At 35.7% G+C, this 12,640-nt stretch overlaps 2 protein-coding genes across 3 annotated transcripts; both read right to left on the bottom strand.

Annotated features, from left to right (window-relative positions):
* Nucleotides 1–4,019: 4,019 nt before the first annotated feature.
* Nucleotides 4,020–4,924, bottom strand: LOC18609375 (gibberellin-regulated protein 3-like). Its single transcript, XM_007044450.3, has 3 exons — nt 4,809–4,924; nt 4,628–4,709; nt 4,020–4,362 (listed from the first exon to the last, which is right to left on the bottom strand). The coding sequence occupies exons 1-3, from the start codon at nt 4,860–4,862 to the stop codon at nt 4,178–4,180; spliced, it is 321 nt and encodes a 106-aa protein (XP_007044512.2). The 5' UTR covers nt 4,863–4,924; the 3' UTR covers nt 4,020–4,177.
* A 1,475-nt stretch (nt 4,925–6,399) lies between these two features.
* Nucleotides 6,400–12,436, bottom strand: EMB2004 (RNI-like superfamily protein). Of its 2 annotated transcripts, XM_007044447.3 has the most exons (18): nt 12,244–12,436; nt 11,893–12,160; nt 11,241–11,453; nt 10,831–10,889; nt 10,479–10,616; nt 9,519–9,593; nt 9,316–9,399; nt 9,149–9,210; nt 8,872–8,941; nt 8,477–8,552; nt 8,248–8,378; nt 7,922–7,981; nt 7,734–7,808; nt 7,504–7,608; nt 7,317–7,412; nt 7,143–7,223; nt 6,964–7,065; nt 6,400–6,773 (listed from the first exon to the last, which is right to left on the bottom strand). In XM_007044447.3, the coding sequence occupies exons 1-18, from the start codon at nt 12,283–12,285 to the stop codon at nt 6,705–6,707; spliced, it is 1,806 nt and encodes a 601-aa protein (XP_007044509.2). In that variant the 5' UTR covers nt 12,286–12,436; the 3' UTR covers nt 6,400–6,704. The 2 variants fall into 2 exon arrangements, with proteins under 2 accessions (XP_007044509.2, XP_088660158.1); XM_088804032.1 differs by lacking the exon at nt 12,244–12,436 and having other exon boundaries at nt 11,241–11,460; nt 11,893–12,004.
* Nucleotides 12,437–12,640: the final 204 nt, after the last annotated feature.

Raw genomic sequence — 12,640 nt, 5'->3', positions numbered from 1 at the left:
ACTGAAGTCCTTGATGCAATCGGCTATCTACCGGCTATCTCGAACTTGAAATGTGGGGAATTGAGGGTGGTGAGATTATAAAATTCCAGTGAGTAAACAGACACTATCTAAACTATCTGAAGGCGAGTAAATGGAGACAATTAAAAATAATTAACTTCAGTAAATTTTTCACATCACGAATATTCATTTCAACCAAATAATCAATATGGCTCGTGAATTACTCAAAACTTGGCTCATGTCAAATCCTGTACTCGGTGACACCTGGACCAGGGGTATCCAACCGAGCCCGCCAAGGTTGTTAAAAATTCATATTTCGCATAAATCATATTTTTATTTTGAAATATAGCCGTTCCTTAGCGTTGGCTGAGTCTCACTCTCACGCGGTGGTCCACGTGAAGTGCACTCAAAAAGCCCACCTCAGGAGATATCCTATGAGCCTCTACGACCGAGGTGAGAATATAAAGGAATTTACCGTCCCCTCTAATAGGCTGGCCCACGGAACCCCCCACTACTGCAGTAGCTAATCTTTTATCTACCACCTGATTTATAAAATCTTTTTCTGCATGACATGGCAATTTATCGCAACCTAGCCTCTCAAGGCTAAATACATAGTACAAATAATTCTAACACCAAAATCAGTTTAGCCATTCATGCTCATTTATTGTCATAAGCCATTCAATTTAAAATCATAAATTTACAACACAAGCAGGCAGTCTCCAATTACTCTATTTTCAAAATCAATATTCGATTTTTCAGAAAATTTATAAAATCATTTTATAAAATCACAATTTCTCTTAAAACATTGCAATTTACCATTTAAACCCATTTTCTATAAATCACACAATTGTATAAAACTACTCTAGATAATTAAGACGATAATAAGTTTACTCACAATTTCTGAAAACTAAATTCGGGCACTCCAACTATTACTCCTCGAGTGCGATTTCTTTGCCCTTGCCAAAGGATTCGCCACCTTGACAAATTGTACAATTAAGAGGTTTACTACTTTGGTACTAAACCAAAATAAACTAATTTATACTACTAATGCATGATATGAAGTGCAAAATGTCTAAATTTTGCCTAAACGAGATGTTAGCCTATTTCAGTCTTTTATCCGATAAATCGATATACGCGTCCGTTTAAACTCCAAATTAATTTTTTTCAATTTCTATACCTCAATTGCACCCAAATTGACTTAATGTTCCTCAGTGTGGGGCAAATTATCAGTCCCGATAGCAAATTATGAAAATATCCCTAGTGGGTAAAAATTCATATTTTTACTCCGAAAATTCTCATTACTTTTCTAGGCTCATAATTCATCATTATTCATCATAATTCCTCAAATAAACATCAAGATCAGCAGCCAATATTCTCCTAGAAAATTCAGCATAATGGGTTTCAATGGGAGAAAATTATTTCTCTAGCTTATTTTTGCTATATTTCAATATAACCTAACTAAAATCACTTAATTCAATTAAAATCAACCAAAACTCAAGTTCAAAACTCATCCATGGAGGTTTGGCCAGCATGGGTGTCCATACCCACTTTCTAATTTTGCATGGAAATGAGAAAAATATGCATGGCTAGTGAAAATCACAAGGAAAATCAATGAAATTTACCTTTTTAATACTTGATTTCTCTTGATTTCTCCAAATTTTTTCAGCTAGGGTTCTTATTTCTTTTCCCCCTTTTTCTCTCCTGGTTTGGACAGCTGAAGAAGATGAGAATTCTGGAATTTTGACATTTTTAAAGGCTAAAATAATATAATATTATTTTATTCATTTTTTTTGTTTTATTAATTCCTTAAATTCTAGCCATCCATTTATTTTCAAATTTTCACCATACACTTGTCCCACATATCCATAGCCTAGATAAAATTCTCAGACTTATCCAAAGTCTTGGTGGAGTAATTTTTTGAAATTTACACTTTTGCCCCTGTAAAAATCAAAAATTACATTTTTGCCCCAAAAACTAAAAAATTGCCCATAGACATATTTTTCATCCCTTATACTCATACCGTTCTCCAATTTGTCAAATTTGATCTGAATTCTCTCAAAATCTCAAATTTTATCTGTGGATGGAAAAATTACGATTTTACCCCTACACTCTAGAAATAACCGAAATTAACCTTTTCACTGCCAAACCCTCAAATTATACTCCAATAAGTTTAATATAATAAATCTTAATCAAACAGGATTAAAAAAAAATTTCATATTCGTCCTCAGGTGGTAAATTACCATTTTACCCCTAGAATACTTAAAGTCCGGATTAACTCCATATCGGACCTCAAACTCTGAATCCTCATTTTAAATCAACCCATGGGTTTTAGTTTTCTTAAATTCATCCTCAATTTTCTGTTTAAACTAGTTCAAGACTTATTTGACTAAATCGTACCATTAGGGTTAATACAATCATTTAACTTATTTTCCAGGGGCAATTCAATATACAAACATGCTATCCAAAGTATGTGAATGATATATCACAAATAATTTAGGGTCGGGTGTTACAATCATAGTGGTGTTCTGTCCAATGGAAGTGTTATGGAATATGGACATATCACACCACATTAAACCAATTTAAATTAGAGTAAATTTGATAAATGATAAATGTATTATCTACACTTTAAATATTTCAATATTTATCTATATGTGGATATTATCTAGGTGATAATCTAGGATTTATCGAGAAAATAATGTAATTTAGAAATGTATCTTTGTAAGAGATTGTGATAGCTATTGATCTGTAAGGAGCTTCAACTATAAATAGTAGTCACCCTACCCCCACAGTTATTTTTCATTTCAAACATTACTTCAGTAATACGTAAAGAGCATTCTCTCAATATCTCTTTTTTTTTCTTGTTTTAATTATTTCTTTTACAACAATAAATAAATATTATATTTTTATTAAATTTTAATTTAGAATATATTTAAAAAATTAGTCTAAAATATTTTTAATATTTGAATACGAGATGTTGAGTAATGCCACGGGGTTTTGTGCAATGACTCTTATTTCGAAAGTGTACAGGTCTAAACACAACTGTTGAGTAATGCCACTGATTTTTTCATCTTATCCGAAAGTGTACAAGTCTAAACACTCTCTTATTCGAAAATATACAGGTCTAAACATAAGCCATGCTTTTTAGGCCGGCACAAGTCTTCGCTGGCTTTGCTAAAGACTAGTAACGGCACGTTGATTGTTGGTTATTAATAAAAATCTTTTATTTTTCAAAAAAAAATAAAAATAAAAATAATTTAAATAGACGGATATACTTGGGTTTTGATTCACTTGAGTCCAATTTTTTTAAAATTGAAGAAGGGAATTCGAGCACTACTCTTTAAGTAAGGAGATCATGTAGTAACCAATGAGTCAAATGTTCGAACACTTCACTTGAGTCTTGTTTGACTCATAAATATATCTAATTTTGAATTAAATAATCTTCAATTTTGTTTCAAAATATTATTAGAATTTATTCTACCTATATTTTATAGATAATTTTCTTAACAATTCAAATATTTGAAATGCCGGTGTTTGTTGTATTAATTTTGTATACATTACTACTCCAATTAATGTTAAGGTTGTTAATTGTAACACATACAAACATAAAATTGTATTTTGTAAACAACTTTTCTCTGAAGAAAAAACGTTGTAGTAGGTGAGTCTAAATAATGAATTAAATTTTTGATGTTATGACTTTTCTCTAATTTGTGATTATTTTATTAGATGTGATATGCCTATTGTATATGGAGTCATTATGTAGCATACAAAGATTTTTAACTCTTTAAAACTAGACGAGGCTTTGGCCTCCAAAACTAAAGTTTCTCAGGGACACCTCTGCAAAATGGAGTACGGTGGTCTTGGCAGATGGCATCATGCACAGTACACAGGAGTTGAAGTTATTGCATGCACTTGATTCAATGATTTTAGAAGTGCATTAAAGATGGTTCGACAACCCTTGATAATTACAAGTGGTTTCTGGCATGCAAATCGGAGATTTGAAGATCAGAGATCGGAGAGATCGCTTTGAATTAGTACGTAGTACCAGATTATAGCTGCAATAACATGGAACTAAGATCCAAGGACTCAACTCTTATCTAACAAACAGCACATCAACATCCACAAACCAGGAAATTACATGCACTAATTCTAGCACTCAAGTGCAAGCTGATAGATGGAGACATTAAGGGCACTTGGGCTTGTTGCCATGAGTTCTCATGTCAGTATAGCATCTCCCACACATTTCTCTGTTCCCCGCGGTGCCTGGAGGAACACATTTGCACCTGGCGCAGCAGGTTCTACACGCCCTTGCGCACACGTTTTGCCTTGAGTGCAAGCTGCACCTCACCTTGCACAACCCTCCACAATCTGCGAGACACAACCAACTTTTAATCACCAAATTCATCTTTCGAGGATGTTTTCCAGCTTAACAAAAGTAGTAAAAGGAAAACAAAAACCAGTGATATATATATATATAACAACTAAAATATTGCTTCTTTTTGCCTGCTGTCCAATCTTTTGTAACTATTCTCACTCTGTGAACTACAGAGTGCTTTTATGATAACCATGCATTTAAAAAAAAAGAGACTAAAATATTGCTTCTAAACATCAAAATAAGGGCAGAAAGCTCTACCAACGAAAGGCAAAAGCCTTCTGTTGGGTCCTTTCACCACCTGGGGAACTTGGTGCTCTTCAATCTTGGTTTCTGATGAGACCTGCAAAGGACATTAAGAAAATGTTAAAACTTAAAAAGGCGTATATAGTTTAAAAGTTGATCCTTAAATGGAAAACCAAAAGATAGTGCTGCTCTTTACCTGAGCCGTGCAGAAGAAGAAAACCAGAAGCAGGAGAGTAAAGCGTAACTCCATTAGGTCAGGTGGCAATGCTAGCACTTTCAGTGACAAATAATGCTGCTGTGATTTGGAAAGTTGGGATTGCTACTGCTAGTGGCAATGGTGCATGCTTTTTATAGTCGTTTCTTTCTTGCATAATTACAAAATCACCCATGAATTCTATTACTAATTACCTCAAAGATCATTTTTCTAAAGCCTATATGGACTGATTAATTCGCCAAAATTCCTCTCATGTTGAATTCGCTGCTACAATGGACACTGGACAGGTTGAACAACAATGCCAGATGCATTGCACCAGGGAAAAAGAATTATTAATAAGAATGCCAGCTGCATAGACTTACGCTCTTTCTATTATATGGCTCTGTCTCAATGTCCAAAACAATACCCTCCACCTCAACCATTTTGATAAATAAAACTAATTTTCATTTTTGTATGCAAATGGCTAAATTCAACTTTCTTATTTTCTATTTCTTTTAAGAATTTTTTTTCTCTATTTTCTCCTTCCATTTAGGAGTTTAAAAAAACTTCTCTTTATCCTTGATATTCAAAACTTGTACAATTTCTTCGTGTTAATGAGATATTGAATAGGATAGAAAAGCCCATCGGGGCATCCCTGTTTGCGGGGACATGCCTGTTACCACTTAGAAGAGCACCATACAAAGCTAATGATTTTTCACTCATTTACTCTCTCCCTTGGGTCCAGGGGAACAAGGTCACGAGGAAGCCAAATTGGCTTTGATACACTACTCAGGAGTCGGTCGAGGTAGTAAAGTTAGTAAAAACAGAAGAGTAGGACAAGGTTGCACACAAAACAGAGAGTGAAAGAGGGAGGTGTCACTTGGGCATCCTTAAAGAAAGGGGAGGAGAGATGAGATGATGACAGAAGAAACGCGTGTGCCTGCTAATGTTGAGCTGGATGATGGATCTTCCCAAAACCCGCACGGACCACACCCACATTAGGACACACGCATTACAGTTTATAGCAAAAGTCGACATAATGCATGATTCTATCTTGGACTTCAAGTCCCCACCACGGCCTTTTGCTTTGAATAAGAATAAGCCACCGCAATGACTTCAAATTGCCTATCCAAAGGTCTTTCTCTGGACGCTTCACTGACTCTGACTCGACTCTACCATTGCCCGCCTATCAGTAATTAGGATGAAGAGGCAACATATCTTTATCCAGCGAGCTATTTCACCTTCCTATTTAATAGAAAGGACAAACTCAACTTTTGGCTGCCATTGATAAGACGCAACTCAGAATATTAGCTCACCGCAGTGGTGATAGCAACAACCGGTTAAAAGCCTGGTACAAAGTTTTATGTGAAGACCGAGATAATTACTTGAGAACGGGTTTCCCAGGGGTCCAAACTCAGTTTTCATCAATGGATTCACCAAACATTCAAACTTGCCTTGAATTCCCAGCCCCAGCAGGCACCAGGGTTCGGATGCCACCTGTGATCAGATTACCTCAGCATCTATATTTTCATTTCATGCATTCCCAACAACTGCGACTCGACCCACATGTTTTCTCCTCCATCAGCCAGGAACAAAGTTCAATTCCAAAATGTTTTTATAATCCACAATTTACAAAACCTTTATTAATCAATTACAATACAAAGAGAGTGACCAAATGCTGTCAAGCTTGTGAACTAACTACAAAGTTTGGGAGCAAGATATAACTGATGAAGCTAACCAATATCTCTCAATGTCAATATTTTCCATATCTACCTCTGATTGGTGGTTAGAGCTCAAAAATTTTTACTTAAAAGTTGGAGTTCTCACCAATACCTGCCACAGGAAGAACAAACCAAAAAACTGTCTACAGAACTATTTCCCTCCATTAAGAGAACACTACTAGAAAAATATATTGACTTCCCTTTCACTCATCTCATATACATGATCTCTTGCATCAGTCAATGCACTCTGCATGATATAAGGAAAAAACAAAAAAAGAATTTAGATGCAATTGTTAAACAAATGGTAGTTCTAAAAGTGAAAAATAGAATTGGCCTAAAAATTTAGGTGAAAATAGTCAGAAAAATTAGACCAACAACAGCATTAGAATTGAAACAGAAGATAGAATGGAAACAAATAAGGTGAGAGGTTATATTACCTGCCCAAATTTTGTAAGAAAGTTACTTGCAAGGTTGAGAGATGTTACTGTGACATCTGCATTGGCCTTGAGTGCTTGAGCAATGGCAAAAGCACCATCATCCTACAAAAAACCCCATATCAAACAATGCAGCATGCAGGAAAGTCATAAACCAGATAATATGACAAAAAGTCTTTTACCCTAATCTCATTGAATCCCAAGTCAAGTGAAGTTAAAGCTTCATTAACTACTTTCAAGCTGCGAGCCAGGCAGGCTGCACCCTGCAAATAATGTGTATAACGGATCAAAGAATAAATTCAATGTCCACAAGGGTCTAACAAAGAAAAATGAAGTTTTTATCTACAGGTACATACTTCATCTTTAAGTCCATTTGCTCGCAAGTCCAGCATTGATATGGTATTATTATATCTCAACATATCTGCAATGAACTCCGCACCCTTTGGTCCTATCTACAATAGATCCCATTTCACATTGTTATAAAAGAAAAAAAAAAACAATCATTGAAATTGGTTTTACAGAGGTTTATGGATGTGAATTTACCTGACACCAACCGAGCTTAAGTGTTTTTACATTTCCATGGAACTTAAGAACTTCAGACAAAGCCTTTGCTCCATCTGGTCCAATGGGATTATAACCAAGTTCCAACTGAAGAGAAAAGGGGAAGAAAGTGGTGGTGGGGGGTGAATCATGTCACTATCCCAAATTGAATGATAGAAAGGGAGGCATAAAGAGCAGCTGAAGAAGATGATTATGATGGTGAAAGGGCTTACATTTGTAATGATAGTATTATCTTTTAAGGCTTCAGCTATCACACTGACCCCCTTGGCATGAATATTATTTCCACCCTATGGCATTATAAACCATTTGTCGTTTCTCAGAGGTTTGTATAAGAAATGCTCAAACTGAACGCCCAAAACATATACATACAATTTATTACAAAGAAGCATTCTCTTCTCACCAGGTCTATGGTTGTTATTGCCCGGTTTTGTTTCAAAGCATCTGCAATTTTATCTGCACCCTGATAAATTTTCAAAATTTTGTATCAATGAAGAAGTTTGACTCCAAGTTTCTGCACAACCGTTGGCAATCAAATTCACTATTTTACTTGATCAAAGTTCTAAACAAGAAGGTCAACACAAGAGCTTTCTTCCAATTCCTCCAAAATAAAACATAACCAATAAAGAACATAGCGCTTTGTTTAGTTGCCACTGGTTTAACACTCAGAAATGCCAAATCTACTAGAAAAAACTTTGTATATTGACTGTGTGTTTATTTATTGAATACCTCATCACCAATGTCATTCATGTAAAGATTCACCCACAGCAAGCTCTTGCTTTTTTTGATATATTCTGCAACGTGAAAAGCACCTTTTGCAGTTATTGAGTTGTTCCCAAGGTCCAGAAGAGTAATTTTCCCTAGAAAGAATATGCTTGTCAGATTAACTGCAATAGGCTGCTAGGAATAAAAATCAATGGCTACAAAAGAGAGAGATATGATATAATAAAATGCACACCTTTGTGAGAAGATAAGCCTAACAGCAAAGAGCGCACTCCTTCATCACCAATGGAATTTCCATGTAAATGAAGTTCCTGAAAACACCTCATGGAAATCCAGTATTTATTAGATGCATAAAAAAATAAAACATAGCACTTTTTGCTTAGGTTAAACGAAAATTGGTATACTTATCAATGGCCAATATGATCACTTAATGGAAATGAACACTCTAACCACAGTAGCATTTTCATCCTATATTATAAATGCAGAGCCCTCTAATACTCCAAATTGTTACTTAGTACCAGAAACAATGTTAAAATGCAAGTATAAACGAAGCAATAAAGATGTCAAAAAGAGTGACCTCTCATCATATAGTTTAGAACAAATAGAAGCAGAAGTAAATAAGAAATGTACCCGTAAAGACTTGTTGCCCTCCAGCCCTTTAGCCAATGCATTAGCCCCCAAAGCACCACCATAATTACCACTTGAACAATAAAATTATGTCAGAAATCCCTGATGCAGATTAAAAAAAAAAAAGACATTTCCTGATGTTCCAAAAGGAAGGTAAGCAGATTTTGCTTTCAAAAACAGTTCAAGAATGAAAGATGCATCCAGCCATCTGAGACATAACCTATTGCAAATGAAACTTTATATATTATTTAAAACAGAAACCAAAAGAACTTTAACTCACTTTAGGTGTAAATTCCGGACAGTGTTGTTCTCAAGAAAAGCTCCCGCTAAACTTGTAAATCCCTACCTCCATTCCCACAACCAAAAGAGAACAAAGAGTAAATTCGCTGCTTCACTTAATTAAATTTTAAGCCATAATTTAAAGAAAGAGGCAAGGTAATTGCTTACAGAATAGTCAATCATATTGTTATTAAGTTCAAGAACACGTAAGGTTGAATTTTTCTTCAACAACTCTGCAATAGCCTTTGCACCCTGCATAGATGAGAAATTCACGATTAAAGCAAATCTCCACTACATAGGCCTTCAGTTCTCTTTCACACAGTACTTCCAACATCCAAGGGCAATAGAGTGTATGCTTACAGAAAGCTAACCTCATCTCCTAGGTCAACACTGTTTAGCTGGAGCTTTTGAATACTAGCATTATTCACCAAAATATCGCATAGGCACTGCACACAAAGGTTAATTACTCAAAACATACACCTGAACATAAAGAAAAATTCTCAGCAAAAACTTTGAATCCATAAAACCTGGGCACAATCAATATTAATTTACTGTAATGCAGTAATGACACTTGAAATCTTAGGAGCCTTTTGTTCAGGAAAGCATATGTTAGAAAGTAAAGCACAATGCTTGTTTCTATGCTTCACAATGCTCCCAACATCCAATGGGATTTAAACATTCACGCACATAAATGCAAATGCTTACAATGATGCAGAATTCTTTTCAATCCATCTTAAAAAATTAAAAAAATTCATAAACTGCCCTTGAATGGTTACAAGAAGACTTTATCTTATGGTGCTTTAGAAGTAGGGAAAAAATCTATTATTTTCATCATAAACAATACAGAATTTGTTCATATGCTATCTTGTTCTGAGTTGAGTTTCAATAATGAACATTATAGAATTTGTTCATATTTATGCTTCCTGATCTGGGTACCATAAGCATGGGCTTCTGTCTGGAAGGATTCATTATGATGTTATGAGAGACAAATAGAGACCAAAGACATGAATTTACAAAAAAATCAATTTTTTCATATGATTTTGAACGAGCAAGAACACTTTCGATTTAAAAAATCTCCATCCTTCAAGGAGAATGAGAAACGTAGTAACCATAAAATAGTGTTAGAGAAATATGAAAGAATAAGGAATCTCTAAATAAACGCTAACTACCCTTAAACATATTAGGTGCCAGAAGAAAAACTTATGTTGATCAAGAACCTTCTCCCTACCTAATATTATAAGGAAAAAAATTACACAGCCCTCAATGTTGCAGGATAGGCCCATTTAACTATTTGTAAGTTGTCAGTTATATAATGGTGAACTTGTGCTGACCTTTACTCCTTCATCTCCAATGGGGTTTCCCGAAAGATTAAGGGTTTTCAATACAATATTTGCTTGAAGAACACCATCTAAGGCTTTTATCCCTGCAGCCGTTATTCCATTAGCAGCAAAACTCACTTCCTCAACAATCTGAAAAAGAGAAGAGTCTGCTCAGAGAGTTCATAAAGAAGACAATCAGTGCTTACAAGTTTCAATACTAACATAGAGAAGTTACTAGACAGTACAGTCAAAATGAGAATCTTTTAGGACTGTGATAAAATAAGGTATAACATCTCAATCCTCACGATAGACACCATGAAAATAATAGAATAAGACAGTGAAAATAAGACTAGAGAAACGTAACCTTATTGTAACCCAAGCTCTCAGCAAGAAAAAACAGCCCTTCATCTCCAAAGTTACGTCCTGAGAAATAAGTAGTATAAGGTGAATTATTTTTCATTCACATGAAATGAATTTATATGCAGTGAAACATATATTGCATCTTAAAATCCAACTGGATAACTTGCCAGCCATGCTAAGGAAAGAAAGTAATCACACCACAATGAAAATTTTTTAAAACACTCTAGTTGACTGTTTTCTTTTTACTGTTTATTAACTGCATCTTGGAAATTCATTGCTCCATAATTAAATTGAGAGCTGGAAGACTTAGCGTGATTAATAGGCTGTTTCACTCTAATCTATACAAATAAGTCTATAATCAGAAAAGATTAGCAGTATGCTTCTTCCTTGCCTACATCTATTCAGTCAGCATACCTGACATGTCAACACTGCTGAATGCCCTGAGTTCCTTGGCAAATTCATTGAGTGTCTGCTTTGACTGTCTATCAATTTTAGCAGCAAAACCTGACAACAAATTTGTACCTGGGGCAAAAGACCACTTCAATCCTTGCGAAGGAGATTTATTTTCAACAGATGAAGACCTTGATGGCTTTGGCATAAGGAGTTTCTCCACCACTTTCCATAAAACTGTCAGCTGAAGACATCAATTAGCACACACATACATAAACATAGCAACTAAAATTTGCTGCACTGGCATAAATCGTGCCATAAAAAGTCTAAAGCCAAAGGAACACTCCGAAATGCCATTAATACCCGTAGGGCAACAGAGAGCTAAGAAAAGACTTTATCCACGTTGGCTTAAACACTAAAGAAATACTGATATCAGATAATAAGTGAAATGTCATCAACAAATGTAATGATTATAATAATGGAGTGAGCAGCTAAGCAAAACTATAATGCCAGTAAACTTTCATTCTCCAACCAAATTTGAGAATTGCTATATCCCCGCCTTAACGATTAATGAAAAACACGAAATTTGATATAGAATGCATTCGTTTAACTTCCTTCCAAATTAAGCATCCACAAGTAAAGAATAAACAAAGAGGAAACAAACGGAAATCCATACCGAAAGTAGCGGCGACGAAAACGCCTGCAGGCACTACAAATGATGCAACCTGCTTCACCGGAGCACTACTCGTTGGCTGCTCTGCCTGGGACTGTCTGTATATGCGCCGCCTGGCGCCTCCCTCTGCACCATACGCTGCCTTCACCGTCAATCTCTTCGACCTCGAATAACATCTCCAAGTTCCAAAGGACGTCGTATACGGAACAAGCCTGCCGCCAGAGTCCGAAGCCAACGGTTTAAAGCGGAGACTCTGCTTGCTTGGACGAATCTGAGATTTATGAAACGAATGAATGAAAAGAGTTACGTTTGTTTTTTGAGAGAGAGAGAAGAGCGCGCGTCTTTGACTTTTACCTTGGTGTGAGAGTAGAGGGGGAGAGTGGAAGTGAAGCCCATGGAAGTGGAGTCAAATGCGCATAAGTGGAAGAGATGTTCTAGTCCGCCTACTGGTTGGGTTTACAGAAAGAGGAGAAAGAAATAGGAACGGCGAGTGACTCTCCGGGATGTTGTAAAACTAAGGTCACCAGCAGCGGCACCAAAACCATTTCCCTGTGTATTTCGATTTCGACTCCTGGGTTTCGGCCCATTTTTTATCGGATGAAGAATTAAGTTGAAGCCCAAATTTTTTTATTTAGCCCCCGTTTTTTTTTGAGCCATAAGCCTTCCCTTGCCCTGAATGTTGGGACTGTCGTTTTTGTGGAAATGGCTAGTTTTCATTCTTTTTCAAATATAAAAATGGATAGTTCTTTTT

Source organism: Theobroma cacao, chromosome 2 (genome assembly GCF_053813885.1).
Source record: "Theobroma cacao isolate CCN51 chromosome 2, ASM5381388v1, whole genome shotgun sequence".
Classification (NCBI taxonomy): Eukaryota; Viridiplantae; Streptophyta; class Magnoliopsida; order Malvales; family Malvaceae; genus Theobroma; species Theobroma cacao.
Note: the sequence above shows the minus strand (reverse complement) of the source record. Positions and strands in the feature narration are given on the sequence as shown.